Source organism: Salmo trutta, chromosome 40 (assembly GCF_901001165.1).
Source record: "Salmo trutta chromosome 40, fSalTru1.1, whole genome shotgun sequence".
Lineage (NCBI taxonomy): Eukaryota > Metazoa > Chordata > Actinopteri > Salmoniformes > Salmonidae > Salmo > Salmo trutta.
The window spans coordinates 7,523,724-7,539,201 of record NC_042996.1 but is presented as its reverse complement, the minus strand read 5'-3'; the positions used below and the strand labels follow the sequence as shown (position 1 = coordinate 7,539,201).

The 15,478-nt window shown below is 43.5% G+C and overlaps 1 protein-coding gene across 1 annotated transcript in view; it reads left to right on the top strand.

Annotated features, from left to right (window-relative positions):
* Positions 1–207: 207 nt before the first annotated feature.
* Positions 208–15,478, top strand: part of LOC115180125 (ankyrin repeat and sterile alpha motif domain-containing protein 1B-like) — a 112,370-nt gene continuing 97,099 nt past the window's right edge. Inside the window, exon 1 of the mRNA XM_029742023.1 lies at positions 208–1,031. Within this exon, the coding sequence (XP_029597883.1) occupies positions 901–1,031 (131 nt within the window). The 5' untranslated portion in view covers positions 208–900. The remainder of the gene's footprint in view (positions 1,032–15,478) is intronic.

Sequence of the window (15,478 nt, the reverse complement as noted above, 5' to 3'; positions counted from 1 at the left end):
TGCAAGCCTGTCAATGGACAGAGCAGACCATTAAAAACCATCAGTCTCTTGTTTGTTTTTATCACACAAACACATGACATAGACCAAGGCTGCTATTATTTTCACTATATAGCATATATTTTTGTTTTACAGCATCCACTGATTTATGTATTTTGGAAGGTTATCTTGATAAAACAATAATGACATGTGCACCAGTTATTCGCTCAATAGTGGAATATACACATCGATATTCCTCCTAAAGCTGACTGTTATCCAAATTTAGGAGCCTTTTCATATAACCTGTGACTTTCTTAAATTAGCAAATAAATTAACTTAAACCTCTTCCTCCGGTTGGTGCTGTAACCCGCCATCGACGCCCATACTGTACAACGCTGGATTAGGCAGGATACCATTAGGCACCGTGGCGAGTGCGGTTCGAAGAAAGTGGAGAACTGAAAGAAAGAAATTGGAAGCGATTGGGATGCTACAATAACAGACAGACATCGATCGAGAGGACACGACACAGCGTGTTTGTTGAGCTACACGGAGAGAGAAGAGGACAAAATAGCCGAACCGAGATAGAAGAGAGCGAGGGGCGGTCTGGGTTTGGCAACCGGCTTGTTCGTAGTTCCGTCGAGCCAGCTGCAGCAGGCAGTACCGTGCAAAATGCGCTATTTACGGTTCCTCATTCCTGCGTTCGGTTCGACAATGGACTCGTTCTGCAACTGAGCCTGCCAACCTTGCAGCACACCGCGGACGGTAACCGACCCATTTGAGGGAACGCTTACTGCAACATGCAGTAAAAAGAACACACAGATGTTTTTTCACACGATACAGTGAAGGGGTATCCCCGCCGCCGTCATTCTCTTTCTACATACCGGTTTTGGATTATAAATCCGGGATTAGAAGAAGTTCGGTCGGATGGGGAAGGAACAAGAACTACTAGAAGCGGCCAGGACCGGGAATGTGGTCCTGGTGGAGAAATTACTGAGTGGGAAAAGGGGAATCCTGGGGACAGCCTCGGGCTCCATACCTCTGCCAAACCTACTGAGGTAGGCGAAGTCATCAACATACATGTTCATGTCATATGAAGATTGCCTAGTTGGTACTACTATTGACATACTTCTATTGATGGTCTACGTTGAAAAAGATGGGCTGTTGCGCCAAAGTTGGAGCATAGCAGTTTTACGCAAACTGACATGTCATGAGACCAATTACTTTATGTGAATTTAGAATTCAGGAAAGCCCGAGGCAGCCTCTGCTAAAGCCTGGTTGTAGTCTTTGTGTCCGAGAAGAGGCTTTGCGTTAGATATAAACTTGGCGCACAAACTGTGCATAAGATTGGCTACATCAATCTTGACAGCTGTCAAATTGTTGTGCACTTTTACACTGACCCTGGCTAAACATTATAATGATGCATGGTTTTGTCCGAAGGTGGTGTTGACAGCAATGACCTGTAGCCTAATACGCATATCAATTGCAACTGCAAATGTTGATGTTACCTTGTAGATATATTTGTTCATTTCAACCTGGTCTTAGAGCAATTAGTATGGTTTGGGACGTTCTTTTCTATCCCTCCATTTAGTAGGATATGTTACGTTCTCCAATCCGTATGATATGTTACAAATCAAATAGCATTCATTTCTGTCTTAAGTAACCAGACCATTGTTACCTGAGGTCGACCATTATGATTTTTCAATACCAATACCGATTATTGGAGGACCAAAAAAAAGACGATACAGATTTTTTGTTGTTTTTTGTTTTGTATTTATTTGTAATAATGACAATTACAACAATACTGAATGAACACTTATGTTAACTTTATAATACATCAATAAAATCAATTTAGCCTCAAATAAATAAGGAAACATGTTCAATTTGGTTTAAATAATGCAAAAACAAAGTGTTGGAGAAGAAAGTAAAAGTGCAATATGTGCCATGTAAAAAAGCTAACATTTAAGTTCCTTGCTCAGAACATGAGAACATATGAAAGTTGGTGGTTCCTTTTTAACATGAGTCTTCAATATTCCCAGGTAAGAAGTTTTAGGTTGTAGTTATTATAGGACTATTTCTCTCTATACCATTTGTATTTCAGATACCTTTGACTATTGGATGTTCTTATAGGCACTTTAGTATTGCCAGTGTAACAGTATAGCTTCCGTCCCTCTCCTCGCTCCTACCTGGGCTCGAACCAGGAACACATCGACAACAGCCACTCTCGAAGCAGCGTTACCCATGCAGAGCAAGGGGAACAACTACTCCAAGTCTCAGAGCGAGTGACGTTTGAAACGCTATTAACGCGCACCCCGCTAACTAGCTAGCCATTTCACATCGGTTACATCAGCCTAATCTCGGGAGTTGATAGGCTTGAAGTCATAAACAGCACAATGCTTGAAGCATTGCGAAGAGCTGCTGGCAAACGCACGAAAGTGCTGTTTGAATGAATGCTTACGAGCCTGCTGGTGCCTACCATCGCTCAGACAGACTGCTCTATCAAATCATAGACTTAATTATAACATAATAACACACAGAAATACCAGCCTTTGGTCATTAAAATGGTCGAATCCGGAAACTATCATTTCGAAAACAAAACGTTTTTCCTTTCAGTGAAATACGAAACCGTTGCGTATTTTATCTAACGGATGGCATCCCTAAGTCTAAATATTGCTGTTACATTGTACAACCTTCAATGTTATGTCATAATTATGTACAATTCTGGCAAATTAATTACGGCCTTTGTTAGGAATAAATGGACTTCACACAGTTCGCAATGAGCCAGGCAGCCCAAACTGCTGCATATGACTGCTTGCACGGAACGCAAGAGAAGTGACACAATTTCCCTAGTTATAAGAAATTCATGTTAGCAGGCAATATTAACTAAATATGCAGGTTTAAAAATATATACTTGTGTATTGATTTTAAAGAAAGGCATTGATGTTTATGGTTGGGTACATTGGTGCAACGACAGTGCTTTTTTCGTAAATGCGCTTGTTAAATCATCACCCGTTTGTCGAAGTAGGCTGTGATTCAATGAGAAATTAACAGGCACCGCATCGATTATATGGAACGCAGGACAAGCTAGATAAACTAGTAATATCATCAACCATGTGTAGTTAACTAGTGATTATGTTAAGATTGATAGTTTTTTATAAGATAAGGTTAATGCTAGCTAGCAACTTACCTTTGCTTCTTGCTGCCCTCGCGTAACAGGTAGTCAGCCTGCCATGCAGGCTCCTCGTGGAGTGCAATGTAAGGCAGGTGGTTAGAGCGTTGGACTAGTAACCGAAAGGTTGCAGGATCGAATCCCCGAGCTGACAAGGTAAAAATCTGTCGTTCTGCCCCTGAACAAGGCAGTTAACCCACCGTTCCTAGGCCGTCATTGAAAATAAGAATTTGTTCTTAACTGACTTGCCTAGTTAAATAAAGGTGTATTAAAAACAAATCGTCAACTCGGTTTTCAATAAAATACCCATTACCGATTGTTATGAAAACTTGAAATTGGCCCTAATTAATCGGCCATTCCGATTAATCGGTCGACCTCTAATTCCTACATACAGTATCATACGACTTGGAGGTACCCCGAAATATGTCTACTATGTTACGTCTAGTCGGAGCAACCAGCATGAATATTTGGCATTGAGCAGTAGCCTAAACACTCAGTGCCTATTGAGGGCCTGTTGAAGGCCTCATGGTGTGTAGACCTATGCCAGTGTGCTGTCATTGATAAATTAAATAGGCTATTATTAAATGACCATAACATAGTCCAAGTGTTTGTGATATGTTGCTGAATGGCTGGCGGTATGTTTTGCTGTAACCTCATAAAAGGATTGTCTTTCAGGCCAAAACGGAACCTTAAGCCTCGTCTAAAGACAACTTTAGACTGTGAAAATAGTCCCTTTCCTCCAGGCCTCTCCTATCTCTATCAGTAAAGAAGAGAGGACTGAGAGAGGTGATCAGTTAGATCAAAGGACCGGGCGTACGGGAGGAGTATCACCTCAGGGCGTGCAGCAGTGCTTTGCTTTTACAGGCGTGTTGAGGTGCACTGATGGGAGAGAGGGAGAAACAAGACAGTTGAAGATGGGAAGGGCGTACGCCTATGAAGGAAGAGAGAATTGGAAGCAAGAGGGAGGGGGAGCATGGGGACTGTGTGTTTGTGCATGCGCGTGCTTAAACTGAGCGTAAAGAGATGGAGCTAAAGGGTAGGCTTGTACATCACTATGGCAACAGCCTCCAGGAACAATAAAAAACATTATTTTTTTTACATCTTACAGTTAAATTAGGAAAAGGAATCAAACAACAATATGTACATATCAACTGCCATGTGGCACAATCTTTGGGAGTTTCATTTTGTACCAGTCCCACAAGACTGCTGGCATCAAATGCAATGTTTGGATAGGCCTGTGCTATGTATTCCTAGCACAAGCTTGCAGTGACAGAAAATGGTGTCCCTGTGGAACTGTTGTGTAGCGTGTGTGTGTGTTGTACTGGCTTACACTGAAAGTTGGGCTTTTACTGGGTCAAGGCAAGGCAATGGTCCATGCAGTCCAGTCTGTGAAATAGTGGGTGGTCTATAGACTGTCCATCTGGACAAGGTTTTGTAAACCACCTCAGGCTTATTCCCTGACTCATAAAAGTGTGTGTGTGTCAAACGGAAGGTGGAGGGTTCTATTAGGGTAGGTCATGTTTGTGGAGTTTTCTTTGGGAGACAATGATGCATATTCCCCCATCTTGAGGCTCGAGTCATTCAGAACATTCCAAAGCTGTGAGGCCCTTTCCCAGAACCTCTCAGCACCACATAGTGGGACACACACACACACACACACACACACACACAGGAAAATCAATAGTAGATGATTTCATGGCCATGGTTCAGATATATACTAGCTGTACACATACCAGCTGTACACTGTCATAGTTCACGTATACTAGCTGTACACGGTCATAGTTCACGTATACTAGCTGTACACGGTCATAGTTCACGTATACTAGCTGTACACGGTCATAGTTCACGTATACTAGCTGTACACGGTCATAGTTCACGTATACTAGCTGTACACGGTCATAGTTCACGTATACTAGCGGTACACGGTCATAGTTCACGTATACTAGCTGTACACGGTCATAGTTCACGTATACTAGCTGTACACTGTCATAGCTCACGTATACTAAGTGTACACTGTCATAGTTCACGTATACTAAGTGTACACGGTCATTGTTCAGGTGTACTAGGTGTACACTGTCATAGTTCACGTATACTAGCTGTACACGGTCATAGTTCACGTATACTAGCTGTACACGGTCATAGTTCACGTATACTAAGTGTACACTGTCATAGTTCACGTATACTAAGTGTACACGGTCATTGTTCAGGTGTACTAGGTGTACACGTCATAGTTCAGGTATACTAGCTGTACAGGTTCATAGTTTAGGTGTACACGGTCATAGTTCAGGTATACTAGCTGTACAGGTTCATAGTTCAGGTGTACTAGGTGTACACGGTCATAGTTCAGGTATACTAGCTGAACACGGTCGTTGTTGATTATGTTATGTTAACTTCTGCATGTATCAGCGCCTGGTTTTATGTAGAGGCACAGTAATGATGAAGATGGATTTGTGACTGTAGGCCTATTATGTAATCAGTTATTACAGTGATGACTAGCGTTACCACATGACAATAATGCTCGTCCTTTACAATGTGGGAAATGATGAGGATGATTGTGTGGTGAAAGAAGGAACATTTTAAAAGCCAACACATGCCAGATATGTTGAACACTCCAGCTACACAGGAGAGTCAAGTACTGGTTATTGTCGGTGCTTGCTATCGTTACTCCTTGTTCTAGTGGCTACTGTCACTGAAGGGGTTCTACAATTGCACAGACACAGAGAGAACCCCCTTTGATCAGTGTGTTGCTGAGAGTACAGTATGTCATCCTGTTCCACAAACAAACAGTGCTGAAGTGATGTGAGAAGAGGTGGTGATTTTCAGAGGGGACACACACACACACACACACACACACACACACACACACACACACACAGCAGAGATCTGCTCAAGGCTCCAACACAAGCAGCAGAACACATAAAAAAGAAACACAGGGGAGGGAGGCTTGTCTCTGTCGCTCTGTGCCAATTTAAACAGAGAGATTGGAGAGACAGATACTGTGTGTGTGTGTGTGCGCGCGTCTGTGTATTTTCTGTGTTCTGTTGCTTGTGTTGGAATCTTAAGCAGATCACTAACCCAGAATGGGGTGTGTGTGTATATGTATGTATGTGTGTGTATATATAAATGTGTGTGTGTGTGTGTGTGTGTGTGTGTGTGTGTGTGTATGTATATATGTATGTATGTATGTGTGTGTATCTACAAGACCCTGCTAGGTAAAGTCCCCCCTTATCTCCGCCCACTGGTCACCATAGCAGCACCCACCTGTAGCACGCGCTCCAGCAGGTATATCTCTCTGGTCACCCCAAAGCCAATTCCTCTTTTGGCCGTCTCTCCTTCCAGTTCTCTGCTGCCAATGACTGGAACGAACTACAAAAATCTCTGAAACTGGAAACACTTATCTCCCTCACTAGCTTTAAGCACCAGCTGTTAGAGCAGCTCACAGATCACTGCACCTGTACATAGCCCATCTATAATTTAGCCCAAACAACTACCTCTTCCTACTGTATTTATTTATTTTATTTATTTTGCTCCTTTGCACCCCATTATTTCTATTTCTACTTTCTTCTACTAGAAATCTACCATTCCAGTGTTTTACTTGCTATATTGTATTTACTTTGCCACCATGGCCTTTTTTTTGCCTTTACCTCCCTTATCTCACCTCATTTTCTCACATTGTATATAGACATATTTCTCTACTGTATATTGGACTGTATGTTTGTTTTACTCCATGTGTAACTCTGTGTTGTTGTATGTGTCGAACTGCTTTGCTTTATCTTGGCCAGGTCGCAATTGTAAATGAGAACTTGTTCTCAACTTGCCTACCTGGTTAAATAAAGGTGAAATAAAAAATAAACACATACACATACACATATATATATATATATATATATATATATACACACACACACACACACACACATATATATGTGTATATGTGTATATACATATGTATGTGTATATACACACACACAAAAGGCTAACTGATCATTTGAAAACCCTTTTGCAATTATGTTAGCACAGCTGACAACTGTTGTTCTGTTTAAAGAAGCAATACAACTGGCCTTCTTTAGACTAGTTGAGTATTTGGAGCATCATCATTTGTGGGTTCGATTACAGGCTCAAAATGGCCAGAAACAAAGACCTTTCTTCTGAAACTTGTCAGTCTATTCTTGTTCTGAGAAATGAAGGCTATTCCATGCGAGAAATTGCCAAGAAACTGAAGATCTCGTACAACGCTGTGTACTACTCCCTTCACAGAACAGCGTAAGCTGGGTCTAACCAGAATAGAAAGAGGAGTGGGAGGCCCCAGTGCACAACTGAGCAAGAGGACAAGTACATTAGTGTCTATTTTGAGAAACAGACGCCTCACAAGTCCTCAAATGGCAGCTTCATTAAATAGTACCCGCAAAACACCAGTCTCAACTAGAGGTCGACCGATTATGCTTTTTCAACGCCGATACCGATTATTGGAGGGCCAAAACCGCCGGTACCGATTAATCAGCCGATTTTAATATTTAAAAAAATCCCTTTATAATAATACTGAATGAACACTTATTTTAACTTAATATAATGCATCAATAAAATCTATTTAGCCTCAAATAAATAATGAAACATGTTCAATTTAGTTTAAATAATGCAAAAACAAAGTGTTGGAGAAGAAAGTAAAAGTGCAATATGTGCCATGTAAAAAAGCTAACGTTTAAGTTCCTTGCTCAGAACATGAGAACATATGAAAGCTGGTGGTTCCTTTTAACATGAGTCTTCAATATTCCCAGGTAAGAAGTTTTAGGTTGTAGTTATTATAGGACTATTTCTCTCTATACGATTTGTATTTCATATACTTTTGACTATTGGATGTTCTTATAGGCACTTTAGTATTGCCAGTGTAACAGTATAGCTTCCGTCCCTCTCCTCGCTCCTACCTGGGCTCGAACCAGGAACACATCGACAACAGCCACCCTCGAAGCAGCGTTACCCATGCAGAGCAAGGGGAACAACTACTCCAAGTCTCAGAGCGAGTGACGTTTGAAACGCTATTAGCGCGCACCCGGCTAACTAGCCGGGTGCGCGCTAACATAATTAAGTCTATGATAACACACAGAAATACGAGCCTTTGGTCATTAATATGGTCGAATCTGGAAACTATCATCTCGAAAACAAAACGTTTTTCCTTTCAGTGAAATACGGAACCGGCCCGTATTTTTATCTAACGGGTGGCATCCATAAGTCTAAATATTCCTGTTACATTGCACAACCTTCAATGTTATGTCATAATTATGTAAAATTCTGGCAAATTAGTTCGCAATGAGCCAGACGGCCCAAACTGTTGCAAATACCCTGACTCTGCGTGCAATGAACGCAAAATGACACAATTTCACCTGGTTAATATTGCCTGCTAACCTGGATTTCTTTTAGCCAAATATGCAGGTTTAAAAATGTATACTTCTGTGTATTGATTTTAAGAAAGGCATTGATGTTTATGGTTAGGTACAGTCGTGCAACGATTGTGCTTTTTTCGCAAATGCGCTTTTGTTAAATCATCCCCTGTTTGGCGAAGTCTGCTGTCTTTGTTAGGAAGAAATAGTCTTCACAGTTCGCAACGAGCCAGGCGGCCCCAACTGCTGCATATACCCTGACTCTGTTGCAAGAGAAGTGACACATTTTCCCTAGTTAAAATAAATTCATGTTAGCAGGCAATATTAACTAAATATGCAGTTTTAAAAATATATACTTGTGTATTGATTTTAAGAAAGGCATTGATGTTTATGGTTGGAGTAACGTGTACCTAAGCGATTATATGCAACGCAGGACAGGCTAGATAAACTAGTAATATCATCAACCATGTGTAGTTAACTAGTGATTATGTTAAGATTGATTGTTTTTATAAGATAAGTTTAATGCTAGCTAGCAACTTACCTTGGCTTCTTACTGCATTCGCGTAACAGGCAGGCTCCTCGTGGAGTGCAATGTAAAGCAGATGGTTAGAGCGTTGGACTAGTTAACCGTAAGGTTGCAGGATTGAATCCCTGAGCTGATAAGGTAAAAATCGGTCGTTCTGACCCTGAACAAGGCAGTTAACCCACCGTTCCTACGCCGTCATTGAAAATAAGAATGTGTTCTTAACTGACCTTCCTAGTGAAATAAAGGTGTAAAATATTTTTTTTTTAAATCGCCGTCCATAAATACCGATTTCCGATTGTTATGAAAACTTGAAATCGGCCATTCCGATTAATCGGTCGACCTCTAGTCTCAACGTCAACAGTGAAGAGGCGACTCCGGGATGCTGGCCTTCTCGGCAGAGTTCCTCTGTCCAGTGTCTGTGTTCTTGCGCCCATCTTAATCTTTCCTTATTATTGGCCAGTCTGAGATATGGATTTTTCTTTGCAACTCTGCCTAGAAGGCCAGCATCCCGGAGTCCCCTCAACACTGCAATTTCACATATAGAGAGATAGTGATTGGGCCTCGCTCATTTTCCCAGTATGTATCAGTCTATGAAGACCAGACCAATAACACAAAATACTGTTTATTTTCTGTAATAGTTTCTCACCACAACACTCAGAATTGGTCTTATTATAACACTTAGAATCAGTAATAAATGTCACTTTTTTTCACCACAGCAGCACTCATGGTGTAGTGGACCACTAGACTGAACCGCTAGCCTTGGCAGGCCAACACAGATATATGTGTGTGTGTTTCCTAAACCGCCTAGTTTGGGATGACCACCTCTGATGCGTGTGTGTGACTAAACCAACCATATGGGAAAACCACTTCAGGTGTGTGTGTGTGTGTGTGTGTGTGTGTGTGTGTGTGTGTAGGAGGGGTGTAAACAGGCCATCCATAAAGATAGAAGATGGGGAGATGTAAAGGAGTAGTCTGGAGGAGGGGTAGACGTGGGTTAGGGGTTAACTGTGGAGAATGTAAGTGGGAACACACACATACACTCTCTCTCAATTCAGTTTCAATTCAATGTAAGGGCCTTTATTGGCATGGGAAACGTATGTTAACATTGCCAAAGCAAGTGAAGTAGATAATAAACAAAAGTGAAATTAACAATAAAACATTAACAGGAAACATTACACTTCCAAAAGAATAAAGACATTTCTAATGTCACAGTGTTGTAACGATGTCCAAATAGTTACAGTACAAAAGGGAAAATAAATCAACATAAATATGGCTTGTATTTACAATTGTGTTTGTTCTTTACTGGTTGTCCTTTTTTTGTGCCAACAGGTCACAAATGTTGCTGCTGTGATGACACACTGTGGTATTTCCCCCAATAGATATACAAATGGAAGTGCAGCTCAGGAAGTGCAGCTCAGGAAGTGCAGCTCAGGAAGTGCAGCTCAGGAAGTGCAGCTCAGGAAGTGCAGCTCAGGAAGAGCAGCTCAGTTTCTACCTCATTTTGTGGGCAGTGTGCACATAGCCTGTCTTCTCTTGAGAGCCAGGTCTGCCTACGGCGGCCTTTCTCAATAGCAAGGCTATGCTCACTGAGTCTGTACATAGTCAAAGATTTCCTTAAGTTTGGGTCAGTCACAGTGGTCAGGTATTCTGTCACTGTGTACTCTCTGATTAGGGCCAAATAGCATTCTAGTTCGCTCTGTTTTTTGGTTATTAATTCTTTCCAATGTGTCAAGTAATATTTTTTTGTTTTCTCATGATTTGGTTGGGTCTAATTGTGTTGCTGTCCTGGGTCTCTCTCTCTCTCTCACGTACCTACTCCTCACTCAACATAACTCTTGAGATTTGATTAAGTTTCCTTTAGTTCTGTGAACATTAGAGAGATGTTGAATGTATATACCTTGTGTAACAGTACAAACCGTTAGGACACTCCAGAGCTCACTTCATCACAAGTGTGTGTGTGGCTAAGAAAACGCTTTGTAAAACATTCATTACAGATAACAAGCATTCCACAGTCCACTCATTTAAATATATTACAGCTGCATCCTGATGGGTTGCATCACTACCTGGTATGGCAAAAGCTCTGCCTCCGACCGCAAGGCACTACAGAGGGTAGTGTGTATGGCACAGTACATCACTGGGGCCAAGCTTCCTGCCATCCAGGACCTCTATACCAGGCGGTGTCAGAGGAAGGCCCTAAAAATTGTCAATGACTTCAGCCACCCTAGTCATAGACTGTTCTCTCTGCTACTGCACGGCAAGTGGTACCAGAGCACCAAGTCTAGGTCCAAGAGGCTTCTGAACAGCTTCTACCCCCAAGCCACAAGACTCCTGAACATCTAGTCAAATGGCTACCCAGACTATTTGCATAGTCACCTTTCATAACTCTACCTACATGTACATATTACCTCAACACCGGTGCCCCCGCACACTGACTCTGTACCAGTACCCCCCTGTATATACTGACTGACACACTGACTCTGAACCAGTACCCCCCTGTATATACTGACTGACACACTGACTCTGTACCAGTACCCCCCTGTATATACTGACTGACACACTGACTCTGTACCAGTACCCCCCTGTATATACTGACTGACACACTGACTCTGTACCAGTACCCCCCTGTATATACTGACTGACACACTGACTCTGTACCAGTACCCCCCTGTATATACTGACTGACACACTGACTCTGTACCAGTACCCCCCTGTATATACTGACTGACACACTGACTCTGTACCAGTACCCCCCTGTATATACTGACTGACACACTGACTCTGTACCAGTACCCCCCTGTATATACTGACTGACACACTGACTCTGTACCAGTACCCCCCTGTATATACTGACTGACACACTGACTCTGTACCAGTACCCCCCTGTATATAGTCTCGCTTTGTTATTTATTGCGTCTCTTTAATTATTTGTTACTCATCTCTTTTTTTAGGTATTTTCTTAAAGCTGCATTGTTGGTTGGGGGCTTGTAAGTAAGTGTTTCACGAAGGTCTAAACCTGTTGTATTCTAAATTAGATTTGATTGTGAGTGTGTTTGCGTATTTGTGTGTGATCAGTGGTTCAAGGACTAAAGGAAGGAAGCTAGCATTATCACTGTAGCATGTCTACAGCATATGCATAGCCCTGTTTTTAATCTCTTGTGTGTGTTGGCGTCAGTGTGCTTCTGGCTCTGTCTGGAGTGGGGGAGGGATAATCAGTAGTTGATTAAGGTGTGTGTGTGTGTGTGTGTGTGTGTGTGTGTGTGTGTGTGTGTGTGTGTGTGTGAAACACAAAAGTCTAGATAGTTTTTTTTCTCAGTCCATCTCTGTTTGGATCTGTCTTTTTCTCTATGTCTGTCTCTCTTTTCTCTCTTGCTCTTCGTCTTGGTCTTGCTGTCAGTCTCTCTCCATCACTCATTCGTTCACTCCTTACTCATCCTCTCTCCCTCCCTCTCTTCCTCTATAGAGACAGAGACCCAGTCTCTCTCTCTCACTCTATCAATCATTCTCTCTTCCTCCGGCTCCGTCGCTTCCTCCTGTTCTACCTCTTCTTTCCTCCATCTCTTCTTTCTCTCCTTAGGTACATGTACACACACACCTCATCACCACCTCATTCCTTGTCTATGCTGCCCTACCAAAAAGCAAAACGGCAGTAACTGCTCATAGCTTGGAACTGAGAAAAATTGCTTTTATTTACCTTGGTTAACCAGTAACTTTATGCAGTTACTGCTAACATGAGCCCCATTTTCTCCAAAACACAATACAATATAGGCAGGATACTTGTCCACATGATTAGGCATGTATTTACTGTAGCAAAAATGACTAACTCATTTTCGACCAAATTAGCAGTTACTGCCTTTTTGCTTGGTAGGGCAGTACGGAGGGAGTGTTTTTTTATTATAGTGGTGACGTTGACGGACTCATCTCCGTTGACAGCAGCGTTTTGGGGACGTTGACGGACTCATCTCCGTTGACAGCAGCGTTTTGGGGACGTTGACGGACTCATCTCCGTTGACAGCAGCGTTTTGGTGACGTTGACGGACTCATCTCCGTTGACAGCAGCGTTTTGGGAATTCTTTGAGTCCATGACAGTGGTCAGGAAAACCTTCAGATTGGATTCATTAGTGCCGCTGGAAATCCCTCTTCAATCAGTTTTGTGTCAGTAGCCACAAGGTAGACTTGGGGCTGCGTCTCAATATGGAAAATGGCATTCACCTTTCCCGCAAATCCATAGAAACCATATCATAGCACATATTGTAGGTTATTAGACTACATATACGCTTAACACTCGTTTGGAAAACCAAATTAACAAGGACAAGTACTTCCTGTTAGGAGATCAGCACAGGACATAAGGAAAGAGGCCAAGGGAAGAAGGCTGTTCCCAGAGTATTGGGACCCAGCCCATGGAAGGGGAGATGATGAATGGGAGGCCAGACTGTCATTGTAGTTAATGAGGTTCTGACCTGTACATAGCAGTGGAAGTGTCAGACACACATTCCTTCCTGCCTCCTTTGGCTTGTATACTAGTACTTGTTCTGGGATAAATCGCACCGTGCCAAGACGATGGATAACTTACACCGTGCCAAGATGGTGGATAACTCGCACCGTGCCAAGACGGTGGACAACTCGCACCGTGCCAAGACGGTGTATAACTCGCACCGCGCCAAGACGGTGGACAACTCGCACCGTGCCAAGACGGTGGATAACTCGCACCGCGCCAAGACGGTGGACAACTCGCACCGCGCCAAGACGGTGTATAACTCGCACCGCGCCAAGACGGTGGACAACTCGCACCGTGCCAAGACGGTGGATAACTCGCACCGTGCCAAGACGGTGGATAACTCGCACCGTGCCAAGACGGTGGATAACTCGCACTGTAACAAGACGGTGGACAACTCGCACCGTGCCAAGATGGTGGACAACTCGCACCGTGCAAAGACGGTGGATAACTCGCACCGTGCCAAGACGGTGGACAACTCGCACCGCGCCAATACGGTGGATAACTCGCACCGTGCCAAGACGGTGGATAACTCGCACCGTGCCAAGACGGTGGACAACTCGCACCGTGCCAAGACGGTGGACAACTCGCACCGTGCCAAGACGGTGGACAACTCGCACCGTGCCAAGACGGTGGACAACTCGCACCGTGCCAAGACGGTGGATAACTCGCACCGTGCCAAGACGGTGGATAACTCGCACCGTGCCAAGACGGTGGATAACTCGCACCGTGCCAAGACGGTGGATAACTCGCACCGTGCCAAGACGGTGGATAACTCGCACCGCGCCAAGACGGTAGATAACTCGCACCGCGCCAAGACGGTGGACAACTCGCACCGCGCCAAGACGGTGGACAACTCGCACCGCGCCAAGACGGTGGACAACTCGCACCGCGCCAAGACGGTGGATAACTCGCACCGCGCCAAGACGGTGGATAACTCGCACCGTGCCAAGACGGTGGATAACTCGCACCGTGCCAAGACGGTGGATAACTCGCACCGTGCCAAGACGGTGGACAACTCGCACCGTGCCAAGACGGTGGACAACTCGCACCGTGCCAAGACGGTGGACAACTCGCACCGTGCCAAGACGGTGGACAACTCGCACCGTGCCAAGACGGTGGATAACTCGCACCGTGCCAAGACGGTGGGTAGAATATATTTAGCAAGGAGGTCCCACTTTTGTGTTTTGAATAAGGTTGGTCTTATGGTTTCGTAAAACGAAATGCATGAAAACGTTGATGACCGTCACTCTCTTGATCTCTCTCTCTCTTTATCCCTCCCTCCCTCCTCCCTTCCTAGTTGAGCTGGACAGCTGTATAGATATGAATATATGTATGACTATACTGTATGTCATGGTTCCCCATCTGGCAGCACCGTGGGGGATTTTATTTGGCCACCTAATCTGACTTTGGTGCAGGTCATGTTGTTCTTCACATTACCGTCTCTGGTAAACATGCACTATATCAAAGTTTGTCACATGCACAGGATACAGAAGGTGTAAACAGTACAGTGAAATGGTTACTTGCATAGTGGAGTATTTTGTTTAGACATGTAGCTAGCTAGCTAAACAATGAACCATAATCCCAACTCCTACTACCATGCATGAATCTGCAGGTAGCTAAATCTGCAGGTAGCTAATCTGCAGGTAGCTAAATGTTAACGAGTTACATAACATTATGCTATAACTATCAATGCAAATGGCTATCTGAGATAGAAATAATATTACTTCACAGATCATACACGTAACGTTAGCTAGCGAGCCAGAAACGTAGAACATTGGAAAATGTAGCTAGACTCTTAGCTGTATAGACGGATGAACGCTTCACAGCAGACTGGAACCATTTAACTCTCTTGTTTGTCCTCCATCTTGCTTGGCCAGCGTCGGGTCAAGTCACTCCGGTTCACACTGACCGTGGCGTGTGCAGAAAGTAGCCCAACTGAT